This window comes from Microtus oregoni, unplaced genomic scaffold, assembly GCF_018167655.1.
Source record: "Microtus oregoni isolate MIOR12 unplaced genomic scaffold, Mior012 000050F_ref0000143, whole genome shotgun sequence".
NCBI classification, from domain to species: Eukaryota; Metazoa; Chordata; class Mammalia; order Rodentia; family Cricetidae; genus Microtus; species Microtus oregoni.
Window position 1 is genome coordinate 15,030,869 of NW_024543256.1, and position 25,304 is coordinate 15,056,172.

At 42.5% G+C, this 25,304-nt stretch overlaps 1 protein-coding gene across 1 annotated transcript in view; it reads right to left on the bottom strand.

The window, feature by feature from the left end:
* Positions 1-25,304, bottom strand: part of LOC121437118 (collagen alpha-6(IV) chain-like) — an 87,257-nt gene that overhangs the window by 30,164 nt on the left and 31,789 nt on the right. The window contains 17 exon segments of the mRNA XM_041636955.1: positions 507-686; positions 1,389-1,549; positions 2,717-2,821; positions 3,844-3,993; positions 5,045-5,152; positions 6,136-6,187; positions 6,189-6,206; positions 6,899-6,952; positions 7,444-7,488; positions 8,561-8,620; positions 15,753-15,806; positions 17,734-17,826; positions 18,787-18,828; positions 19,013-19,048; positions 20,301-20,363; positions 23,139-23,174; positions 24,970-25,038. Of these exon segments, the coding sequence (XP_041492889.1) occupies positions 507-686; positions 1,389-1,549; positions 2,717-2,821; positions 3,844-3,993; positions 5,045-5,152; positions 6,136-6,187; positions 6,189-6,206; positions 6,899-6,952; positions 7,444-7,488; positions 8,561-8,620; positions 15,753-15,806; positions 17,734-17,826; positions 18,787-18,828; positions 19,013-19,048; positions 20,301-20,363; positions 23,139-23,174; positions 24,970-25,038 (1,326 nt within the window).

Sequence of the window (25,304 nt, forward strand, 5' to 3'; positions counted from 1 at the left end):
AAAGATCATTTTAAGACTTATCATCTGAAAAGGCCTCTAACCATAGTAACGAGGTAGTCAGTGAGCAATGCTTTGTGTTTTGTGAACATTCTCCATCATTCTAGTTTATCAACCAGCCTCTGAGTTTGCTGACTGGAAATGAGTCTTGCCAACTCTGGGTGGTCTGATTTTGAAAGAGGTTCTAGATAAGGCTAGGGGAAAGAAGTAGGAAATGAGAATGGCACCAACAACCCTTGTAGTCAAAGAAAGTGACTGGATTACTTGAGAGAGTAAGTCATTGGGAAGCCAAATCATTTGAAATTGATATGGTTAATTATTCCTAGTGCTTATCAAATGAGAGAATAGAGAAAAAAATCTTATTTTACAGAAAATTAAAGCATGGAGTTAACATGTTGGGGGGAGTCAGACTCTATTCTATCTTATTCCATAATGCAATGAGCAGTAAGTCTCCCCTGAGTCCAGTAAGGTGGTTTATAGAGCTAACCAGTTAGGAATGATCTACTTACCTGAATGCCTGGGAGGCCCGGTAAACCTGGTATTCCATCCTTGCCTGGAGCTCCTGCCATACCTGGAGTCCCCTGAGGACCAGCGTCACCTTTGTCTCCTGGCCGTTTTGGTCCTCTACTGATGGTTGGTTCTCCTTTCTTTCCTTTGAGGCCTGTGTGTCCTCTAGATCCAAATAACCCCTGATAAAGAAATAAAAGGCAGCAATCAGGAAATGCAGGCTTCATAGAATTCTTGTGCTGAGCAACGGTATGACCTAAAGTGTGTGATTAAGGGTATTCTTTCACAGTGTTCTGGGCAAGTGATTATGTAGCTATCTTGGATAATTACTTCACATTTTCTGTATCTTTTCCAAACTTTGAAATCTATGAAGACTGGGCTTTCTCTTAGTTTCTAAGCAGTATCACTCAGGCGGCAAATCTAAGTTACTGTGTGCAAGGGAAGGAGGGAACAATGGTAGGTTAAAGCAGAAAGCGACTTTAGAGACCATCTGGTCAGATTGCTTCATGTGACAAAGGCCCATGGTTTTGTTTTCTTTTTTGCTTATTTTCAAAGTTTCTGTTAATTTATTCTCGGCAGAAGATTTTCTCCACTAATTCATCAGCACAATTTCCAATTAGAGCCTAGGCTTACAAAAGCAATGCTTCTGATTTTTCAATTGTTGAGGGAATTTCTTGTGCTCCCAATTACCACTGTGATTGGTTACTTGTCAATGGGAAACAAGAATTGATTTGGCTAACTGCAGAAATGTAAGCAAAATCTTCAGAGATTGTTATCATGCATTTATTTTACCCCTATCTTTCATTAGAAAAATGATTGATGGGAAGCGAAGAACATTTGAATTCTCCATTCCCCTTTCTGTATCAAAGTTAATTAGGACTTACTGGAGCCCCAGCTGGGCCAGATGCACCCCGAGAGCCTGGATCTCCTCTAGCCCCTTTAATACCCGGGAGGCCGATGAGACCTTGTGCCCCAGGCAGGCCTGGTTCCCCATTTGGTCCAATGTTGGGCGTCCCACCTTCACAAGCACAAAACCCAGAGTCTCCTGAAGGAAAAAGAGACAACAAGTAAACAAAGAAAAGTACGAACGACGACAACTAATGAAGTAGGTTCTTTTTCCAAGAGTGGTTACCCATGATTGACAAGCATCCCTTGGGGGAAAATCAAAGGGCTTTGCAGAGACTCAAGGAGCCTAAGGCCACCAGAAGACAGCTGGGCTTGTGCGTCAGTTTTTACTAGTCCTGGAAGAGGTCCAGCTACCATCGAGTCTCATGTTGAGAACCACCAATGGCCACTAAAACAACCGAGGGCCTAGAATTTAGTTCACACATACTGGTGTGACTGATGATGGCAGGCGCTTCAGCGAAGTGCATTTTTCAAAGGCAGGTCTCATACAGGGTATGTTGGTCTCAAACTCACGTAGGCGTGTGCCCCCAAGCTCATTTTCGACAAAGCACATCCGAAGACATACAAAGGAGCTACAAGTATCATGGAAACAGCACGGTCTGCACAATGTGCTTGGCTCCATTTCCCTATGATCCTGAGGGATCTCTTCTGATCTTTTAGAAAACTGAGATCTTGGAAACTCTGAGACAATGGTCTAGTTCTTGGATGACAGAAAACTGAGCACAAACGCTAAGCAAGGGAGATTTGGAATTCTTCAGATTAGGGATGCTTATCTGGCAGAATCTATGTAATATATTTCAAAATCCAAAGGCCACAAAATTGGAAGCACCTCTGATCCCAAGTATCGCAGGCATAGTGAATTTGCATTTCTTAAGATTGATCCGAGACCTCCTGAGTGAGCCGCTTTATGAGGCAGCTCTTGAGACCTCACTTGTTTTCCTGGAGCTAGCTGGCCTTTTCAGTACCTCAGGTCTTGACCTATAGAGTCCTCAGGCTAACGGTGTTGGGAAGCAGTGTCTGGACAAAGCCTTGTGAATTAGCTGGACTGGTTAGCACCCTGGAATGCTGAATCGTGGGCTCAAGGGGTGGAAAGAGCAGCCCGTAAGCCTCTTTTTTTGTCCTGTGTGACCTCAACTTCCAGCTCCACTCTTAGAGCCCCAATTAAAACACTTCCATGAGTCCTATCCCTTCTCTCTGTAACCCAGAATACTTCTGTTCAGGTTCCTAAGGCCACTGTTTTGATCAATCCCCTTAAACTCTCTCTAGGGATTTGGGGGGACAAAGGCATCTAAGAGACAAAATTCACCTTTTATTCCTTTGAGGCCCTGATGTCCTTTTGGACCTTGTTCTCCTCGGAGACCCGGGAACCCAGACTCTATGTTAGGCAAGGGTGCAGTCTCAAATGTGCGACCTGCAGGATTTGAAAGAACACAAAAGGTTGGAGGCTGGTATAAACCTAAGGACTCACCTCAGTCTCGAAGGCTGGATCCTTGAGGGTCAACGTACAGAGCAGAGCAGGAGAAAAAAATCCGAGCCTGGGATCTCTGCCAAGCCTGCCGCGGAAGAGCCAACAGGACTCTCATTTGGCTCTATTCACTGTACTAGCAGAATGACTGTTACGTGTCTCACACTGCACTAGATTCTGAGATGAACAAAGTAACTCAATAACTCAGCAGTGCCAGGCTTTAGCCAAGAAAGCCTTATTTGGGCAAAGAGGAAGCAGGTGCCAGCTTCAGTGGTCAGGGGATTTAGGCTGTAAAGAAACATGCTGGGCAATAATACTTCCAGCCTTTCTCTCTCAGAGTTCAGAATAAGCACTGTGTAGATACTCACATTTTGTCATCTATCTATCTATCTATCGATCTATCTATCTATCTATCTATCATCTATCTATATTTCTGTCTGTCTTTCAATCAGCTATCTTAGACTGGGAACAGAGCCCATTGCCTTGCACAGGCCAAAACCCCACCAAACTAGGCCACACCTCTAGCCCCCTCCCCATGAAGGCTTTCGGCAGACACTTTGAGGATGAAGGCAGGGCTTCTTTCTCAGATCCTCAGCCTACCTCACTGGAGCTCAGGACACTCGGAAAATAAGTCCAATTCTACTTCCCTGGGATCTGAAAAGTCAAAGTCCTGGCAGAGATGGTAGGGGTGTGGGCACTGAGAGCCGTGCAGGACAGAAGGGTGATAAATACAGACGTTAGTGTTTGGTCATCATCAGCCGGCCCATTTCTTGACACAAGACACACTGCACTATTGTTACTGCCAGTAGAGGTGAGCTGACTCAGAGGGGATAGAGCCTTCATTGTTGCCCCCACTGCTGTTGGAGGTCCTCACTGAACTGTTTCTTCTGGGAGGGGCCCTGTCAAAATCATAAAGCTTCTGAACCAGGCCTAGGTCTCAACACCAAAGGAAGGAAAGAATAACTTACCAGGTGGGCCTGATGGGCCTGGTAAGCCTGGTAAACCTGGCAAACCAACTCTACCAGGCAGACCAGCATCTCCAAAGGTGGTGCGCCCTGGGTTTCCTTGGTCTCCTTTCAGGCCTGGAAATCCCCGAGGCCCTAGGGCACCTGGAAGACCTGGAAAGATAAGCCCACACAAAATGCTCACCATAGCACCCTACTGTTTGGGCACATTCTGATCAGCAGTGTAGAGACAGACCAACACAAGGGAAGCATTTGGGAACTCATTCGCTCCTCTCTTTCATGACAGTTAGGAACGTCCCTTGAGAATAGATTACCTAATCGCCTAGGAAACTGTGGTTAGCTTGTGAGGAAAAGCTAGGTTTTTAGCCGCTGACTGCTCTATTGGTTCTACTTCAGTGCTGGACCCAGCTGTACCACCTATGAACGGCCTCCCTTCAAGACACAAATATCCTTACAGGGGGCCCTCTCCATGGAATTTAGAAACTAGTGACTTTAATAGACATGTCTGGGTGTTTGTACTAGGACCAGCCCTGCCTCCCAGACTCTGGCATGCTGTTTCTCTGCCCTGTAGAATGGAATCTATGTTGTCTCCTATGGAGACTGATTGAATAGTATCACCCATAGGATCCTAGGGCCATTCTGTGCTAGAGTTAAGCCTAGAAGAGGGTCTAGGTACAGTTTTATCTATCTATCTATCTATCTATCTATCTATCTATCTATCTATCTATCATCTGTCTCTCTATTTATCTCATGCTAAGAATAGAACACATGGCTTTGTATATGCCAAGAAACTCCAAATAGGTTACACTTTTAGCCACCCCTCATGAAGGCTTTTAGCAGCCACCTTGAGGATCCAGGCATAGCCAGGTTCTTCTTTGTTAAACTCTCCTGGCAGGTAGAAGACCAAATGACACATCCAGGGGAAGAGTGAGAGGGTTCCAACCACTCGATCACTTCCAGCCTCGATGGTAGTCTGGAATTGTCTTTCTGTCTGTGGTGCTCATTTAACACAAAAGAAAGCTACTGACTTAGGCCGACTCTATGTATACACTAGCTTTAGGCTAGCTATGGGAAAACCTACTGACCAGTCTACCTTTCCTTTGACCTTGAGTAGGTTCCTGGTTCCTGAATTTCAGAGGGAGATGCTAGGGATTGGAGTACGGCGGAGACTGATCAATGCACAGAACAGATTAGTTTGCTTTACCTGTTAACGATGGGAGGCCAGGGGTGCCAGAAGGGCCATATTGGCCTTGGATGCCTTCATCTCCTCTAGGGCCTGGGAGGCCTGGCACACCAGGGTCTCCAGGATAACCTGACATTCCAATGAAAGAGAAGAGTAAGATGCTACAGTGGATGTTTGCACTTGCCACAAAATGCCAGGGAAGAGGTGAAGGGAACTGTGATGGGCCTGGCAGTTTTTGTTGCTGTTCTCAGGCCTCCCAGTTGCTAATGATCTTAGTGATAATGGCCTTCCAGAGCTAAGGCCCCACTAGTATTTTATTTTGTAACTAGATCTCAAGATGTAACCCAGGGTGGCCTTGAACTTACTATCCTCCTGTTTCAGACTTCCAAGTTCTGGAATCACCGGCATGTACCATCACACCAAGTCACTACTAATGCTTCATACTTGGTCTTGTTAGAGCTTTATTTTTCTGACAAGCCCTGGAAAGTGCTAGCAAGGGTCTTCTACTGCTACAGCCTTAGATGTTTTTTGTCGGTGTTAAAGTGATTAATAATTATCACTATAGGTTTCTTTGGAGTAGAACTCTGGAGGCCACTATCAACATTAGGCATTTAGATGTTTAGCAAAGGCAAAGAGGAAGGGTGGAACATACCCAGTAACTAGGACAAGGACAGAGGAGGACAAACTTTCTAAATAACATACTGCTTTGGGCTCGAAGATGAGCAGCATGCTTGTGGGCATCTCCATGAAACCCTGAGTATTCTACAGTCTAAGGCTAAAGGCAGCCCAGCTGCTCCCCTAAGCATTCCAGGAGAACCCTCCTGTTAATCAAATTCAGGCCTAGGAAAGCCCAGATTCTTGTCCTGACCGATCAATACAAAAATGGGAGGCTGCACTTGGCTTGTCTGTCTAAGAGGTTGGAATTCGATTCATTCACCAAGCTCAGGACTCCTGAGTGGCCCTTGATACTGTCGGTCATCCAGTGGCTGACAATGTATTCTTTCAACAATTACAGGAGATATAGGTTTTAACACCTTGTCTTTTCTTCTCTCAGTGGCTAACAATGGATTCCTTCAATAATCACAGGAGACACAGGTTTTAACACTTTGCACCTGAGATCACAGTGCCATCTGGATCGGTGAAAATGTCTGGGCCTCGCAGACCAAACGCCACCCTTTTCACCCTGTAAAGATGAAATAGATCGAACACAAAATTTTCCTTGATTACATCACCCAAGATCTATGTGCCTTCAAAGCAAAACCCCAGAAAAGTAGCAAGTCCCCCCTTGACCCCTGCCTTCCAGGATCATCTAGTTCAGAGGTTACTTTCCAAGAACAAGGAACCAAAGATGAAGATGAAACAAGGTAGCTGGATCTACAAATGTGATCTGCACATTTGTCAAGGACGAGGGATCTCAATTTTGTTTTGCAACACCACTATGAGGCATCCTGTTTCTGGGCCCAAGAAGTGGAGCATAAGCACAGCTAAGGAGGCACCAGGTTTCAACTGTTTCCTTCTGTTCTCAGCAGGCTTGAGATTCTAACGCCTACCACCTTTATTGTTTGAATGATGGCAAAGGAAGTCTAAAGAGTCCTAATTCTCTGCAAAGACAGACTCAGTGACTAGAATCTGATTCAGGGGAATACCCAGAGTGGATACTAGGGTAGGCAGGATGCACTGTCAGCAGAGAATTTTAAACACTAAGTGTTGGTAACATCTGATGAATGTTCATCAGCTTTGTGTATAGCATGGGGCACATGCATTTAAGAAAACTGTGACATCTAAAGCATCAAAATGTTAAAAACACTTCGTATCCTAAGTAGGCATTTATAGGAATTCTTCACCTTTTCACTTCTTAAATCCCAATGATATTACCTTAATTCCTGGGAACCCGTTAATCCCTGGAAAACCAGAAGTCCCCTTCTTTCCCTGTGATAGAAACTTAGTTATCACTAAGTTCAAATATATAAGGTGAGCTGCTTTGTCAATTATGCCAAGGCAAATAGTACAGGGATCTTGCTGTCATTCAGAGTGTGGACAGCTTTGCCAATTCTTACAGATGATAATATGGCATTAGGTAGTTAACCTGCATATTAAAGTGCATAAGAGTCATAGAGGTGTGGATACAAGCAGGCTAGCCTTGTTGACCCTTGATAACATGCCATTATATATTACCGCACCTTGGCATGTCAAAACACAAAATGTAGTGTAACAGTGGTTATCCATCCTCTTGGGTGAGAACAGAGAGAAGTGGGGCAGGGGAGAGACTAGGATTATAAAATTACATAATTAGAACATAGACAATTTGCATTATATTTGCATTATAAGCAATGTCTCCACTTGGCTATGTTAAGTAAAGTACGGTGATCTTTTGATTAGGATTTTGTATACCAATGCTTTATGGATATTAATCAAAATACCTGTCTCCCCGGATGTCCTTGTTCTCCTTCGGAACCCATGGGACCCTGTGAAGTGAAGAACCACACCTTGGAAAGTGAATAGATCACACTTGAAAAAAAATGCTGCTAGACTCATATAACAAAGTTATCCACCCGAGTTCAAGATTTAGGAGCTGCTAAAGCCAGGTAAGAAAACCTTCCTAGCCTTGGCTTAATTTCTTTCTAGGCATTAATCCATCAGGATGAATAGCTTCATGAAAGATTTTTAAAGAGCTAAATAAATGGAAGCATTTTAAGTAACAGTAGGAATTTAGTAGGAGGGTTGGATGGCATACTTAGCTACATTGGTTTCAAGTCAGATGTTTTTATTAGACGGTTTCTTGTTTTTTGTTTCTTGTCTGCTACCCTAAACATATTCTTTGTTGGTGATTATGAGTTTTGAGGACAAAGGATAAGGGAAAGGAGAAAAAGAAATGGCATAACAATAATTAAATATTGCTAAATACTCAGAGACTTAATATCCTCATGGACAAACTAAAAACACAATTCTCTCAAATGTGCTTATGTAAGGTAAAAGTTGACCAACTTCTTCTAACCCAAGGTCTCAGTTTCTGAAAGCTAGGAATCAGAAGGAATGATAATCATTTCTCAATTCAAAGTAAGATTATTTTGGAAAGTTGCTAACTCCAAACGTTATTCACTATGTTCTAGAAGTTTCCAGACTTGTTTATGTCCTGTGAAGATTACACCTGGCTCTCTTCCATTCCTGTTATCCTTCTTGCTCACACTCTCTTGGAGTATAAAAGAATAAAGGCAAGAAAGCATGTGCACCATCCTGCAGCTCAGGAGAAAACTATATACGAAAGTTAAAAGCCCAAGCAGATTGGGGAGCCACCTAGGAGTAGCAGTTACATCATTCCTTATTCAAGGGAGCCAGACAGTCAAGAGAATGGGGTAAGTGGAGAGGTGAGCCTGCCAGAAAGTTGAGAAGAGAAGTAAGAGAAGCTTAGCCCATCAAATTATACAATCAAGGGACCAAAATAAAAATGAAGAAAAAAGAGAGCTACATTTCATTAAAGGAAAGAAAATGGGTCAGATGACTTGATAAACACAGGCAAATGAGACTCCAAGTTCATACCCTAGGTCCTGGCAAACCAAGGATTCCCTTTTCTCCTTTCTCTCCAACAGATCCAGACTCCTGAAGAAAAAAAACAGAAGCCAGAAATTATAACAATCATTTTCTCACTGGGATGGTGGGATGGCAAATATCTAGAGTTTCAGCTTTTCAGAGCCTAAGACAGGAAGAATGCCATGAATTCGAGGCCAGCCTGGGCTATGTAGCGAGTTCCAGGTCAACCAAGGCTAATATTTAGCAAGTCTCTATCTCAGTCAGTTAATTGTTTGTTTTCTCATTTGTTGCATGGCTCCATTCAAGGGGAAGAAGTCATTTCAAACCAGATCTACTGAGTCCTTAGGTAATCTCCTTATATTGAGCATCTTGCCGAAAAGCACATAGAGAATGACTATGTGTTGGGCCATTCATTCAGTATTGCTTTGTGGTTCTAGAAGTAATGCCTTTCCATCAAACACTCTCACATGTACTGGTGGCATCATTAGCAAGTAGCACAGGAATAATAAAGTGCCGAAACTCCCATACTGATTTTGTTTTTCCGGCAAATGTCATGTTTCATTATTTATTTATTTATTTTTAATTTATTTATTTATTAAAGATTTCTGCCTCCTCCCCGCCACCGCCTCCCATTTCCCTCCCTCTCCCCCAATCAAGTCCCCCTCCCTCATCAGCTCGAAGAGCAGTCAGGGTTCCCTGACCTGTGGGAAGTCCAAGGACCATCCACCTCCATCCAGGTCTAGTAAGGTGAGCATCCAAACTGCCTAGGCTCCCCCAAAGCCAGTATGTGCAGTAGGATCAAAAACCCATTGCTATTGTTCTTGAGTTCTCAGTAGTCCTCATTGTCCCATACTGATTTTTACAGATGAGAAGCATCCAGGAAGGGTAAGAATCAATGAGTAAGTTGAGTCTTTTGTGATCCCAGAGCTCTTTCTACGAGAGCCAGCTAGCTGCATTCTGCCACCGAGGAACTTGGCAGAACAATAGAAGGGTGTGTAGATGTTTGGGAATTCATACTAGAAGGAAAACATTTTCCCCTTCAGATACACAAGAGGATCACGACATCCTTTTCCATGGGAAAGGAATATTTCTACCTACAGTCTCCCACTCGTACTATTAAGTTTCTCATCACATCCTAGGAATAAACCAAAGGGGATTATTAATCAGTTCCTTTCGCCTTGCTATAAGAAGTGAGGACTTAGAGCTATGAGTTTGATTTTTGGGCTCTGTAGAGACAAGCAGGAAATCTAAGAGCAGATGTAGAGAGAGCCTTTTCAAGCCTGGATCCAGGGCCAACATCCAGACCTCCAAGTTATAGAAATGTTCATTACCAAAGTGAATAAAATCTTTCATGAGAAACTTAGCTGAAGCCATTTGTAACTGTTTAAAATTGTACATATTGGAGCATAGGGCTTTTCTTTTGTTTGTTAGCAAATAGTATTTATTCCTGTTGTAAGAGTAAAGGAGGAATGAAGGTTTCTCAGATATAAGCTTGTCAAAAGATGCTAACTGAAGCTGCGGCGTATCTTCCATTGTTCCCCTGATAGGCGCTCACTCAGCTGGTCTGAGGATGCTGTCTTGATCCCATCTGTATCCTTTTCTTTCTCTTAAAGAATCTGTGTATTATTACAAGTACTGCAACCTGAATGAATATCCCTTCCTAGACTCAGGAGTTTAAAGAAAACAAATGTGGGATTTTCCATTGCTTTTTCATTGTGGGGAAGGTGTCTTTGAGAGGTGCAATTGAAACGGGGCTTTGGCTCCTACTTCTCTGTTTTCTTCTCTGCTTTCATAGATATACTTCAGCCCTCATGCTGAATATGGTGTATAATTTAAATGGACTGTGGTCAGCCAACACTCTCTGGACTCATCCATTTTTAAAGAGTACATGAAGTTGGGTGTATAGGGAGGTGGGGAAGAATCTGGGAGGAGTTGGGGCCAAGGGGATTAATATGATCAAAATATATTCTCTGAGATCCTCAAAGATTAAATAAAGGCATATTTAAAAAAATCAAATGTAGTGTAAACCTGTTTGAAATCTTAACTTCCTCTACCCCATATTTCAAATTGGAAACAAAAGTATGCTGCCTACTGGCAGAATGTGTCTAGTGGCCTGAGAAGTTGAGTAGTTCCAGTAACCTTCCCTGACCTGTCCCAAAGTGTTATGGCAGCCCCAAACTCTTTAACCCCAAGTCTTCTATAAAAGAAAATTTTCCAAGTGGGAGACTTCTCTTACAGCCATTCCCGTCTGCCTCTGAAGCATGCTATTACCAAGGGCACATATGCAAAGTGATCCAGAAAATACTTGCTGAATTAAGGCAATAGTGACACAGAGAATACAACTACGGCAAAAGACAGCAGACAAACATAATGCCCAGGAACTGTAACTATGCCCCTGTCCATCTTTCCCAGGAGGATAAATACAAGAAAGTCTTTTATTTCTTCAGAAAGTGAGAGAACCTGTATTTGCTCACCATTTTGAGGTCCAGAGTTTGCAAAAAGTATGTATACAAAAATAAACATGTGAAAATGTAAAAAGGAAAGCTCTCTCTGTGTTAGAGCCAATAAAAGATAAATGGCTTGGCAAGCCACTGTGCACAGGGAAGCACTGTTCAGAGACTCTGCTGAACAAGCTGTTCTAGCTAGATATCCCGGGACCTGATCCATTACTGTTGGCTTTGGTGAGCAGTCCTGTCATGGCTGCCCCCACCCTTCTACTCAGGCACGGCCCGGAAGCCTTCTTAGAGTACTAGCTTAGCTCTTTAGAGCCTTATTCTCCAGACCTCGAGGCTCCTGCTGCGTTTCGTTTCTGAGGAGATTCAGTCAGAGAGCTTCACCTACCCAGGAGTTCCCTCAGATCTACTGAACAGTCACGATCAGGATTTTCCAGGTTCATCTCTGCTCTCGCCCTGAACCACTGCCGTTCTACTTTCTCCTATGTGTCCATATCCCATGGACATGTGTGTGCAGTTCTGACAGCCTTCATGGAGGGACCTGTGGCCTATAATTGTGAGCCTGCTGCTGGGAACGAGAGAGGTAAAAATGATTAAAGCTGGGACCAAGCCAGAAAATCAGGGCTTTTTACATTTAATTAGCTAATTAGTTTATTTATTTATTTTTAAACTACAAAAGGTGCAAGAGAAAGAACGTGGGGCACACATCCATCAGATTGTGCATTTTATCTCCTGCAAAGATTGGGGCTAAAATGGGAAGGAAGAGGAACAACTTGGGATCTCTAGAGATTACTCTTTAAGGTCTTGTTTTTCGGGTAATCGAAAGCTGGTCTGATGGAGGCTTTAGTTTCGAGAAATGCACCTCTAGAAAGCTCATGACACCTCCTATAGCCATCCCCTTTCCTCTCCTAACTTTGCTCTCAGGCATATCAGGGTATTAATGAATGTTCCCATAAAGCAGGCAGATAAGGTAGGGGTGAAGGTGTTACATTATTTGACTTCTGTCCCCCACTGAATCCATGTAGGAGTGAGCTTAGAACTGCTTCCCTGGTTCCCATTCTATGCAATCCAGTGTGCTGTGTACAAGGAGACATTCCCCAACTTTGATCCTTTTTTTTCCAGCCAGGTTTCTGTTTTTACAACTGTGAAACATTGAGAACACTAGTTGGGAACAGTACTGTGATTTTATCACCACATGTTGTCTTCAGTCGGTCTCTCTTACAGGAGGGAAGGGATTGAGACGATATCACGGCGGAGGAAATCTACGTGAAAAGAGGGGGAAGGAGGCAGCATGAGCCAGGGAATCCTAAATCCCAGAGCAGCAGAGTGGAATCACAAAATCTTGGCGATTTTAGGGCCAAAATACTTCCACTGGGTGACTTTCGTAAATTGGACTGCAGGGGGCAGTGTGGTATGAGGAAATAAATTCTGAAGCAGCTAGCTTTAAACAGTATTGAAAGGCGAACAGAGTCTGCACCGGTCTGGAACAGCTCTCCTGAGTATAGATCGTGGCTTCCAGTTTAGTGTTTTCATGGGATTCTTGAGTGTGCGAATGAGTAGGTCTCTGTTTCCTGTGATTTTTCCTGGGCTCTTTTCCTTCTGTTTGTTTGTTTTGTCCATTTCCAAAGTGTTAGTTTTTGTTTTATCTTGTTAGAGTATATTGCAACCCCTTCTAAGCCTATTTGGTTTCTAATGTGAGACAGAAAGGGACTGTATACGGAGGGGGTGAAACTGGGAGGAGTGGAGGGATGGGAAACTGTAATCAGGATACATTATGTGAGAAAAAAACTATTTTCAATAAAAGAAAGTAATTGGTGAAAAAAATGATTAAACAACACATTCTGAGGAAAAAAACAAGAAAACAGAAACAATGAAGGGCAGTCTCAGCTCTCAAGTGACTCTGGGCAAGAGGGACAAACCTGGATTCACTCGCTCACTTCACAAGGATGATGCCAGGTGACAAGTCTGAACAAGATGCTTTACAAAGAAAGGTGCCATGCTTCTTCCTAAACCTCCTAGCAAAACGCCATCTGATAGAAATATAATGTGAGCCAGTATGATACCGGCAGTTTCTTAGTAGCTGTTTTTTTTTTTTTTAAATGAGAAAGAGATTTTAAGAGTTATCCAAATCCATCAGAAACAAGAGCTGTTTAAAATCACTCTTTCCATACTGGTGTTTTGAGATCAGTGTGTATTTGCTTACAGTACAGCTCGTCTCATTTCAAGAGCTCCGTAGCCATATGGAGCTACAGATTATGACATCACATAGGAAAGCTTTGTAAAGAATCTTCAATACAGTGCAATTTGGGCCTCAGAAGGAAGACTAGCAATAGCTGCTGTCACATTGCACATTGACAGAAAGCAATTCAGCTGTTTGTCCAAGCCCCAGAGCTAGAGTTGAGTCTAAGGAGAGGGTGCTTTCCCTCCAACACCCTGGCTCACCTCCTTTCCTATTCACTAGCTGCAACGCTGATTAAAATCAAGGGAGTAGAACAAATGATTCTCTACGCCCCTTTGTTTTTGTGGGGTAACAGGAATCCCGAGGAAGCAATCTGTGCCACTGGCTCCCCAGGCTGCGCTTCCTGGCTGCGCGGTGAGACAGAGTATTTCAAAGTACTACCGGGGAAGACTGGAGTCCACAGTTATCCCCACTGTGCCAGCAAGTGGGGGCAAGTCTTGCTGTCCTGGATTTAGCCACTTTCTCCCAGTCTCTAACAGCAATTCGTGAAAATTCTGTCAGCTTCTTCAAACCACATTTTGTCGTGGAAGAAAACAACCAACTGTAGCGCAGGGCCCTCATTCCAGATTTCGTCATTACAGTTTTCCAGGCACCAGAAAACTGTATGTATTTATGATCATAGATTTCTGCCTTCTTAACTGACATTAAATAATAACTGGTTAGCAAGTTCCCAGAATCCCTATTTTGAGAATTACTGAAGCATTTAGGATGAAATATGTTGACTATATGCTTCCGATGGACCATGGGCTGCTAATTGTGGAAGCAAGGTAATGAGTACCCAGGAAGACCATTATGCCATTGTCTTTCTATTTGTATGCGTTTGAAATGTTCCATAATAAAAAATACAGCATGTTCATATTTTCTACTTCTCTCCATTTCCATTGCTATCACCATGACCTGAGTGATTACCACCATCTTTTACCTGGGCTGCTATAATAACTTGTGCTTACTGCTCCAGATCCTCCCATCTGGCCCTCACCCAGTCAGTATGATTTCAATAATACAAGTCAGGGACGGGGAGATGGGACGAACTTCTTGCAATGTTGCTGCAAGCAGCAGAGTGCAAGTTTCCAGAACTCACTTAAGAGATGGGAAGGCATGGTGACACCCTGTTATCTCAGCACTCCGAAGACAGAGGGCAGGATCCTGGGCACAGCCCTGGATTCTGCCGGAGACTCCGTCTAAGTAAATATTGTGAAGAGCAATCTAGAACAACATCCAATGTCATCTCTGGGCTTCCACACACATGTGTATACGCATGAATATGCACTTACATACAAAGGTCCACTCACACATACACAAACATAAGTACACACCATGCACATGCTCACGTACACGCATGCACACACACACGCGTGCACACACACTCACAAATAGCTGTTCATGACACTTCAAATAAAAGCCACAATTGACTTCTGAAGCTGGCTCTGACCTGACTCCTATGTCTCTTAGTTTGTCCTTTCCTTTCTGTTCGACTGCTTTATTTTGATTTTTGAGATAGGGTCTTGCTGTGTAGCCCATTCTAGTTGAGAACTCATGACGATCCTTCCACCTCAGCCTCCTAGTTGGTAGGACTAGGGTTATATGCTACTCTGCAGACCTTGGCCACTCACCTGCTGCACCTCTCACGTGCTGAGCTTTCTCAACCTCAGGGAGTTGGAACTTATGGTTCCCTCAGTCTCCAGGCACTCTTTCTCACATTATCCAGGCCTCAGCTTACACAGAACTTCCTCAGAGAGGCTTTTGCTGACCATTCTCTCCCGAGTGGTTCCCCCTCCTATACTCCACCACTGCATTCATTTTCCATCTTTTATATGTCACCATTGTATAGACTTTTGCTTGTTAGCTCAGTTCTCTTTGTGCTGCTAGGAATAGAAGCCAGGGCTTTGGGCATGCTAAGCCAACAGTGACCATTGAGCCACATCACAGCCCTTGAATTTGCTATTGATTCATGCTTTCTACATTCTTTATCACGTTTCCATTAGAATGCAACCTCGAGGACAGAGAGGAACTCTTATTTAGGTTCTCTTATAGCCTCTGAGGTCAGTAGAAAACCTGACACACAGAAGCCTTCCAAAAGCGTTTGCTGAGCGTAAGAATCTAAGCCAGAAAGGCAGATAGGAAAGATAGGGTTACTCAGAACAGATATTGTTTGCTGACCACTTGCTAAGCTCCAGCTATGTACAAAGCATTCTCTCATGTGTCTTATTTCATCTTCAGATATACTCTATTACTGCCCTCTTTTGTGGGCCAGGAGAACAAAAGTCAGAAATAGGAAATTCTTGGCCCAGAAGGCAAGCCTAGGTCTGTTTGAACTCTGAAATTTGAGCATGGAGAGTCATGTTCAAAGTTGCATGAGTCAAGAAACAAGACTATTTCCTTCAAGGCCCTCAGTAAAGATGACAGCATTCACAGTAATAAGCATGGGTGGAGGTCTTCCTGTTAATCACACAGTGCATTTTATCCAATACGACCCAGGAATATATGTTTACCAAGTGAGAAGACTTACCAGGAACCCTGGAGGGCCACTCATGCCTGGGAACCCCTGAGGCCCTGGTTCACCCTGGAAAGTTAACCAAAGGCTAATGAGTAGCAGCAGGGAACAATGAACACGAATGCTAGAGGCTTCTTGGAAGTACTTGGGCTACCCAGTAGCGAACCAATAAGTATGAGTATTACGGCACCAAATAGTGGCGTACATCCGTATGCTTGCCGTGATGTCTTATCTTAGGAAGCCCCTTGGCCTATGGATGGTAAATGACTAATACATAATCTCAAATACTCAGGTGAATTGGGACAGGAGAATAGATAGCTGTTTCATTTCTTGTGGAAGAAGCCACTTCGAACATATGAAGAAGAGAATGTTATCAATCAAAGTTTGGAAAGAGACACATAACATTTCTACTGTTTCTCTCCCTGTAGTGCAAATTTATCTTACAAAGGCCATGGAAAAGCTCCTCGTGATTTAGGAGGGATTGGAGGTGCAGATAATCTTCTACATACTCTTAGATTGCTCCCAAATCAAGAATTTCCTCTAGACAAAGCTAGAGCAGTGGTTCTCAACCTGTGGGTCATAGACAACACTTTCACAGGGGTTGTGCATCAGATTCATCACGATTCACAACAGTGGCAAAATTACAGCCATGTTGCCGGGTGGTGGTGGCACACGCCTTTAATCCCAGCACTTGGGAGGCAGAGGAAGGCGGATCTCTGGGAGTTCGAGGCCAGCCTGGTCTACAAGAGCTAGTTCCAGGACAGGAACCAAGAGCTACAGAGAAACCCTGTCTTGAAAACCAAAAAACAAAACAAAACAAAAACAACAACAACAAAAAAACCAGCCATGCAGTAGCAATGAAATAATTTTCTGGCTGGGGGTCACCACAACCTGAACTGTATTAAAGGGTCACAGCATTAGGAAGCTTGAGAACTACTGAGCTAGAGGGAATGGAGTTGTCCACGAAGGCAATATTAAGGGAGGAGACTCTGAATGTTTCCATCTGGGCTCCTTCGTCATGGAAACAGAATCGCAAAATTCAAAGGAACCTCGGGAAGGAAGGGAATGCAGGCTCCCGCAAGCTATCAGCTCAGCTGAATAGAATGAAACTGTTGAAGCACCGCCATGCACACAGCGTATCCTGCTGGAAACGGGCAGATTATGAAATGTAACCTTCAGCCTGGTGGTTCATGTAAGGCAAATTAGATCATGCACTGCTACTTGTTAGCAATATTTCCTATATTTAAGGTCAACTATCCCCCCCCCCCCGCCCCGTGCTGCGAGACCACTCAGGACCTTTAAGTAAGCTCTCTACTACTGAATAAAGCTTGATGGGCAAATGACTTCTTCAAAATGATAATTCACAAAGGAAACATTTATACTCACTGTGTTTGGTGGACAACTTAAATACTGAGAGCTTTGGAGTTCATAGGGAAATAATTCAAGTATGCATTTTTTAAAAAAAGTTATTTGGCATATTAAAATTAGATGTGCAATTATCACATGTACTCACTCATAAGTGGTTTTTAAACATAAAGCAAAGAAAACCAGCCTACAATCCACAATCCCAGAGAACTTAGACAACAATGAGGATACTAAGAGAGACTTACATAGATCTAATATACATGGGAAGTAGAAAAAGACAAGATCTCCTGAGTAAATTGGGAGCATGGGGACCTTGGGGGAAGGCTGAAGCGGGGAGGGGAGAGGCAGGGAAGGGAGCAGAGAAAAACGTAGAGTTCAATAAAAATCAATAAAAAAATTAAATGTGCAAGTCTGAGGCAAAAAATGCTTATATGAATACTCAGATACAGGTATACTCACAACTGCACACCAGAAAACCAACTCAGGACAAAACAAAGAAGGCTTTGCCTTTCCTACCAAAACCCATTACTCCTACTTTGGAATTGGCTCAGGTTAGTCTGATTATTAGACTTGAATTCTAGTATTAACAAGAAAGGGTCAGGTAATTTTTCCTATAATAAAGGTTTGCTACCTTGGAGCCTTTCTTCCCTTTGGGGAAACCCATGAATTCTAGTTCCCCAGTAGATGGAGGTGGTCCTGCAGGGCCAGGGAGGCCGACATCCCCCTGTAAAATCAAAGAGATATTGAACAAAGGATAGTTATACAGACCATTTTTTGCAAAAGGTAAGCTAGTTTTCTGGTTGTAATCCACAAAAAAATTGTCCATTATTTTTTTTCTTTTTACCCTTGCCAAGAAGCAAACCAAAATTTCACTTATAAGGGATAAAAATTCTAAGCCCAAGAGTGAGTTTTGTGCTGTCACGGCAGAAGGAAAAAGCAAACGAGTGAGAGAAAACCAGATTCCCAGTTGCATGCTCATATACAAAAGGGCAGTGAGAAGACAGCCACAAGGGATTTGGGCAAGGGGAATGGCTACCTCTTGCCCACAGTGATAAGACTCTATTATTGGCTTTGTGCAACCTGTAGCCCATAGGCTGCATATGGCCTCATGCAGCCCAACGTAGCTATGGGTGTGGCCCAACACAAAATCGTCAACTTTTAAAAAAACATTATAAGATCATTTTCTGTGATTTTTCTCTTATGAAAATTGTGTCACAATGTCAAAATGTTGGACATGTCTGATTGGTTCAAAGGTGGGCAGGCAGGAAAGAAAAGGGACTAGTGAAGGAGACATTAAGTGGCTCAGAAGAGCTAGGAAATATGTGTATGAGTGTTTGTGTGCATGTGTGCATTCATGCATGCAGGCAACAGAATATGCAAAATGCAGATAAATACCTAGGTGGAAGGAAAGGAAAGAATACATCTTAAGAGGGTATATTTGTAGACAGTATAGACTTATACATAGGAATCAGGGTGAATTTTTTTTTGAAAGAGAAGACTCCAAAAGCCCATGTGTGTGGCATGTAGCTCTCAATGTATTCCGTATGGAAATTGCATGAGATGGGAAGTGGACATTTTCTAAGGTGGAAAACAAACCCATTTATACAAGCATGCATACATATGTAACCTAGAGACATTTCTTGGAGCGCGTGGGATGTAGACTGTATTTAGAGAATCTATTTACCTTGACTCCTTTTTCTCCTTGGAAACCTAACCCCATATTTCCCTGGGGCACAGGGGTGCAGGAAAGAAAAAAGAAAATCAATTACTAATAAGCTTCATCAACTTAAATTGGAATGTGTTATTTTTATTTTTTAACTAAAAAACAGATTTCAGCCACTATCTTTGTGGGAAAAAAATTAGAGAACTTAGTGGCAGGCTGGACATAAATACTCCCAAAGCATACTTACGTCTGGACCAGGAAGTCCAGCAGGGCCTGGGGGACCCTAGATTAACAAGTAATAAAAGAGTGAGCATTTCTTCATTACAGACACAAACCCCCAACAAAACCAAACCAAACCATAGCCATGCTGGGCAATAGCAGGGATATGCTGGCTCCCAGCTTAATGCAAATTAGCTTTGCAATAGTGGTCTTCTAGCTCCATTTCTCATGATTTCTTTTGAAAAGATTTTTATTTTTAATTCTGTGTATACGTGTGTGCCTGAGTGTGGGTTTGTGCACACAAGGGCAGTGCCTGCCTGCTGAGGCTAGAAGATGGTGATTGCATCTCATGAAGCTCCTGGTTGTTCTGAGTTAACCAGTGTTCATGCTAGGAACCAAACTTGGGTCCTCTGCCAGAGTGGTATGTGCTCTTGATCATTGGTACATCGCTCCAGTACCCATCATTGTTTCTTTTATTCTTCTTTGAAATCTCCCAAACTGACCTGCTAGTCCCATTCATGTGAAGGCAGTAAAAATAGCATGTTATTCCTTATACCATGCTAGGAATGTTTCAGTGTGACTTGGTTAAGTTCAGTCATAGTAGTAAGTAGTAGGATTTAGGCATTGTTGAGAATGACCTGGGGATAAGGCCTTCCTGGAAGCAAAGATGCCTAGCTATAGTCTTCCTTTATCAGTGATACTTAGTTTCAGTGTCAAAAAACAGGTAGGTACAGCTGTCCAAGGTGCAAGGCTGACAAGATTTTGAAGTATTCTTAGAATGGCGATGATAGAGGTTGGTTTGATTAATTAACAATGCATGGCATAATTAGGGAGCAAACAGCACAAGCAGATGTGTCAAGTATCTGTCTTCTCTTGGCTATACCTCAGGTTGAGTTATACTAGCAAGCTTTGTGGGCACATCATGGATGGCCAGGGAAAGCAAAACAAAAACCTGGTCAGCAAGGCCAACAAATAACTCTTAGCAAGAGTATGTTTCAAGACTGGAGTGTGATATATCTTTAATCCCAGCACTCAGGAGGCAGAAGCAGGTGGATATCTATGATTTCAAAGCCAGCCTGGTCTACAAAGTGAGTTCCAGGATAGCCAGGGTTATATAGTGAGGGCCTGTGTCTAAAAGAGAGAAAAGGGAGAGAGGAATAAAGAGAATGAACATGTTTCAGCATAATCTCCCAGAAATTGCTTTTGCCCTTCTGTAAGAGAGCCTATATTACATAGGTCTGTATTTAGTCCATGGCCTGGTGAAGAAAGGGAATACTGCAAATACACACTACACACTAGTCTTAAGTTGGTCTTACTTGTAAGCCTGGTGGTCCTATGGGTCCTGCATCTCCAGGAGATCCAGGGTATCCTGATGGACCCTGGAGACAGAAGTTTTTTATCAAGGTCAAAAGGCACGGTAGCTTTTCACAAAACAAAACAACATATATGTCCACAAGAACTGTATGAGAGTTGCTACAGCATTTTTATTCATAATAGAAAATGCTGGAACTGTTTCAAGTAGTCACTGATACAGGGATTGATAAATGAAGTATGACATACAAGAAGAAAAGCAGCAAATTTATTTTTATATGGAACACTATGGATGACTCTCAAAAGCACTGTGGTGATGGGAGTTAGACCCAAATGTCTACATATGATATTATTCCCTATATATGACCCTCTAGGATTAGTAAAAACTGATCTATGCTGAAGAATAATCACAACAAGAACTATTGTAAAATTAATTATACTGAGCTCTGTATTTGAATTGTTACTATTAAAGTTTTTTAAAAGGAAAAAGAATGTTATATAGTATCAGATAAAACAGACTTCAAGGTTAAGACTATTAACTAGATATAAAGATGGGGCATTTCATAATGAAAAAATGGGTCAATTCCAGAAAACATCATAGTATTATTTATATCTATATATAACAAGAGAGTTTCAATGTACACAAAGTAAAACCTGATAAAAGTACAGGCAAAACAAGCCATGCAAAAAACATGTTATCACTAAAATTTTCAGTATTTCCCTCAGTAATTTATAGAACTTACAAAAACGGTCAGGTTACCAACTATCAAAACGCCATCAACTACATAGACATAGTAAATATTGCTTAAATCATTATAGTCACCAACTGCTGGATATATGTTGCTTGCAAGTTTTGGTCATAAACCCAACTTCAGCAAATTTCCCAGGATTAAACACAAGATAAGAGAAAGGTATCTGGAAAGTAACCAAATACTTGGTAATGAAAAAACACTTCTAAATATTTCATGAGTCAAATGGAGACTAAAGTCACGTGGAAAATTAGAAAATGTGTAGAAATGAGTATCCCCACTGAAAGCCAGAGAGAAATGAGGAGAAAGGTGATGCGGGGAAATGCGAGGCTCCGTTTCAGAGTGGTAGCAGGATGCAGGTGGGACATGCCCAAGAAAAGGATGGACAGCCTAAGGGAGGTCAAGGTATGGACAACCGGAAGGGAAAGAGGAATTAGAAGATTATCTAGAAATGAAGATGCCACGATCTACTCAGCTACAGAGAATAATTACAATGGTGTCCATCTTTAGGGTGGGACAGGGACAGGGTAATGCTCATGTTCTGTGGAATTCTGGATTGACAACCAGGAACAACCTTATTGATCACCAACCTGCTGTTTCACTACCAAACATCCTGTTTTCAAAGCTAAGTTCTTTTTTGGCATCAATGTCTGTATTGACAGGTAAACACTGTATGTCTGTGGGGAGGGGGCTGAATTCCTAAGAGAAACTGTGAAGCAAGCAGAGTGGTTATTATTAAATGAATTTAATGAACGCACCTTTAAAGGCAATTTTATTGAGCTCTGGAGTCCCTCTGTACCTTGATCCTTAGTTATCTTTGTTTTTTTTTCCGGTGTGGGCTTACATACTTCATATTTTTTTATAAATATCCACTGCTAGCAAGTCTAAACTTCATCAATTCTTCTCAGAAACTACATTATCTTTCATAGATATGTATCTCCTACCAGAATTTTGATACATAGTTCTTCCTTAAGGCCTTCTGGAATTCTTCTGACATATTCCTACCCTTACATTTTCACATCCTTTGTGGGAGGGACAGTGTCTAAATTGCCTGCGGGAACACTCTGAGCACCTGGCTCCTAGTGGGTACCCCATACGTACTGAAGACTAACAAGACAAAAGAAGAAAAGAGAGAACACATACAAGAAACCAGGGATGGTTCTTAGGCTTCCTCAAAAGGAAGCAGCAGCAATGTGGAATCTCAAGGAAACAGAAATTTCTTAGGAGTGCAACTTGTGGACTTTTCATCAATGTCCTAAAATGAATTTCTATATGCGATATCTTTAAAAGAAGTGTATATAAAACACTGAACACACAGAAGAACACTTAGTAGATGGTGGCAGAATGCAAGGCCCGGTGCCTTCCTAAGATATCAAGAGAATAGAGTGGGCTTCCTTATCCATTGTTTTCCTTTCTGGTTACCCCATCAATCCCAGTAAACAGGAAAAGTGGGAAAGTGCTTATATTCAAGTCACCTTTCAATAGTCACCCCATGCTATGTCTCATAGCCTGCATTGTTCACCTCACTTCATCACATAGGCTTCATGCTGTTTCATATCTTCACAAGAAGAGAAATGCTACATGCAGTACACTAAGTTCCTTTGAGAAGGAATTCAGGTTGTTGCTGGTGGGGGATCATACTAACAACTTTTATTACTTATCTTACTATAGTGTGCTATTGTTTATTAGCAATTGTTGCTAATATCTTACTGTGCTTAACTTATAATTTAACTCTATCATTGGCCTATGTACATAGGAAAAGTATGGCCTATATAGGGCTTAGAATTATCAATGGTTTCAGGCATCCGCTAGGGGCCTTGGAGAACATATACCCTGCCAATAAGGAAGGGGTGCATCGAATCCCTGATCTAAAGTCTGAAGACTGCCTGTCTTAAAATTGAGATGGCCAGTTCATCTTCTCAGGATTTTCTATCTGGAAAATGCAGGCAGTATGACTTGTCCTCTCTCAACACTCTGGATTTTCCTTGAGTAAATTTCTGGAGACCTTTGGATACCACCAAGAAGAGGGAAAGGAAACCATTTGGGAGTTGACACCCGCGGGGGGCGGGTGTTAACACAAGGAGCATGACTTACAGCAAATCCATCCAGTCCAGGCAGCCCAGGATCCCCCTGAGAAACAAAGAACAAACAGAAGAGATTAATCAATCAAGTCCACTGGGTTGCAGACAACCAACCTCAGATTCATGGGCATAGAAACACATTGCTGCAACTTGGGCCCCTGTCAAGGTCTGCTCTTTTAAAATGCATGACTTGGTTGCATCTAACCATTTGTTGTTTTCCTGTGAACATTCTGGACTCTAGAAAACAAATATTACAGCCTTGGCTGAACAAGATTTCCTATTTTACCTACATTAATTAATTTTCACATTTGCTAGGAACTTATCAATTAGAAACGACTTCTGCAGGCTGGTGATTTTCTGCTCTTTTTGGAGGAAAGCAAAGCTACCTTCCCATGTGCCTCCATCCCCAGAGAATCTGTGCCTATATGTATACAATGCAAATCTGACATTTCAAGGGAAAATCAACAGAGCATACAGACTCTGATTACGTTTTAATTACTTTGCAGCATCTTAAGCCACTGTATGAATCTGTAATATAACCATCTTGTGAAAATTGCTGTGTTCCACTGGATCCAAGGTTTCTTTGATTTCTGCCAAAACCATTTAATCAATGTTTACTAAGACAATGGCTGTATTTTGACACCTGTTAGTCTTGCCCCACTTGGCTTATAGTAAAAACCTCTAAACTCCCTGTAGCATGGAAAGAATACTGCCTGAGGTTTAGTTCTTCAGAGATCTGGCCATCTGGCTCTGAGTAAGTCACATAGCCTTAGATTTTCAACTTGTGAAATGAGCGACATGAATCCAAGAACCACGAGGCCCTTGCCAACTTTAATGTTCTGTCTTCTGCTAAGGCACCCACGGTCAAGAACCCAAATCTCCCTGCTTCTTCTCTAGTTTTCCAGCTCTTTCATTCCCATCATTGCTTTTACAGTCAGATTCCAATGGTCCTGGCCCTGTACCCAGATGGAAGACAGAAGAGTGGTGTCAATTATCTCAGTAACCTAGGTGTGTTCTCCCCTCCAATTGTGGGCACATGAATTCCTATTTGCTACCTGGGCAGTGATGGGTTCTTCTCCTAGTCTGGGAAGGAATACAGTCAATCATTTGGAACCAGGGTTTATTGATACATCACAAAACCCCCAGTTAGTGCATAGAGAGAGCAAACTTCAATAGAAGAAGATTCCTGACAAGGGATCAAATTCTGATCAATTGCAGAGAGAGCGGGCAAGTTTTTCTAGACATTCGGGGATTTAGAGAAGAGTGGGCCAAGATGCTGGGGTTCTAGTCACAGGATGCTGGGTTGGTAGCCACACTAAACTGTGTAATGATCTGGATCCAAACCAAGGTGCATGGACATGAGGGACTTTAGAGGAAACAAGGAAGTGTTTGCCTCTAGAAAAGGTTTTGGTTTGTTGTGAACTAGAAAAAGACAAGATCTCCTGAGTAAATTGGAAGCATGGGGGACCTTAGGGGAGGGTTGAAGGGGGAGGGAATAGGCAGGGAGGGGAGCAGAAAAAAATTTAGAGCTCAATAAAAATCAATTTTTTAAAAAAGTAAAAATTTAAAAGGTTTTGGCTTGTCAAAGAAAATGATCTTTGACAACTGTTCGTCAATCTGTCTCTTATTCTTGGTGCAGATTCTGGAAGGCAAATCTCTTAGTTGCAAATGTTTCTGCTAACATTCCCACTGCGAGAAAGCTTGGGAGCCCTCTTAAAGCAGCCAGGATGCTCCTTAAGAAGGGACACAGGTGCTAGCTCTGAAAATGAATTGGTTTGAGGTGGGGCCCAGCCCCGGGGGAACCTCACTTTCCACCAACAACTGCCGGCATTAGGAGCTCTTACCTTCATTCCTATGATGCTGTCTTGAAAAGGAGCGGGTTCTCCTTTTGAACCTTTGAGACCAGGCAGCCCCTGGGTAAGATGTGAAAAACTTGTGAGAAATTTCTGTTTATACTCTGTGTACACATACACACACACACACACACACACACACACACACACACACACACAGAGAGAGAGAGAGAGAGAGAGAGAGAGAGAGAGAGAGAGAGAGAGAGAGTTGCTAGCAATATGTTCTGATTATATAGAGGATCAGGCAATGAGAGCCTGAAGGTATGTTTATTGGGCTGGCAAAATATTGGCCATGTTTGGGGGCAAAACCCAGCTTATACAGAGCT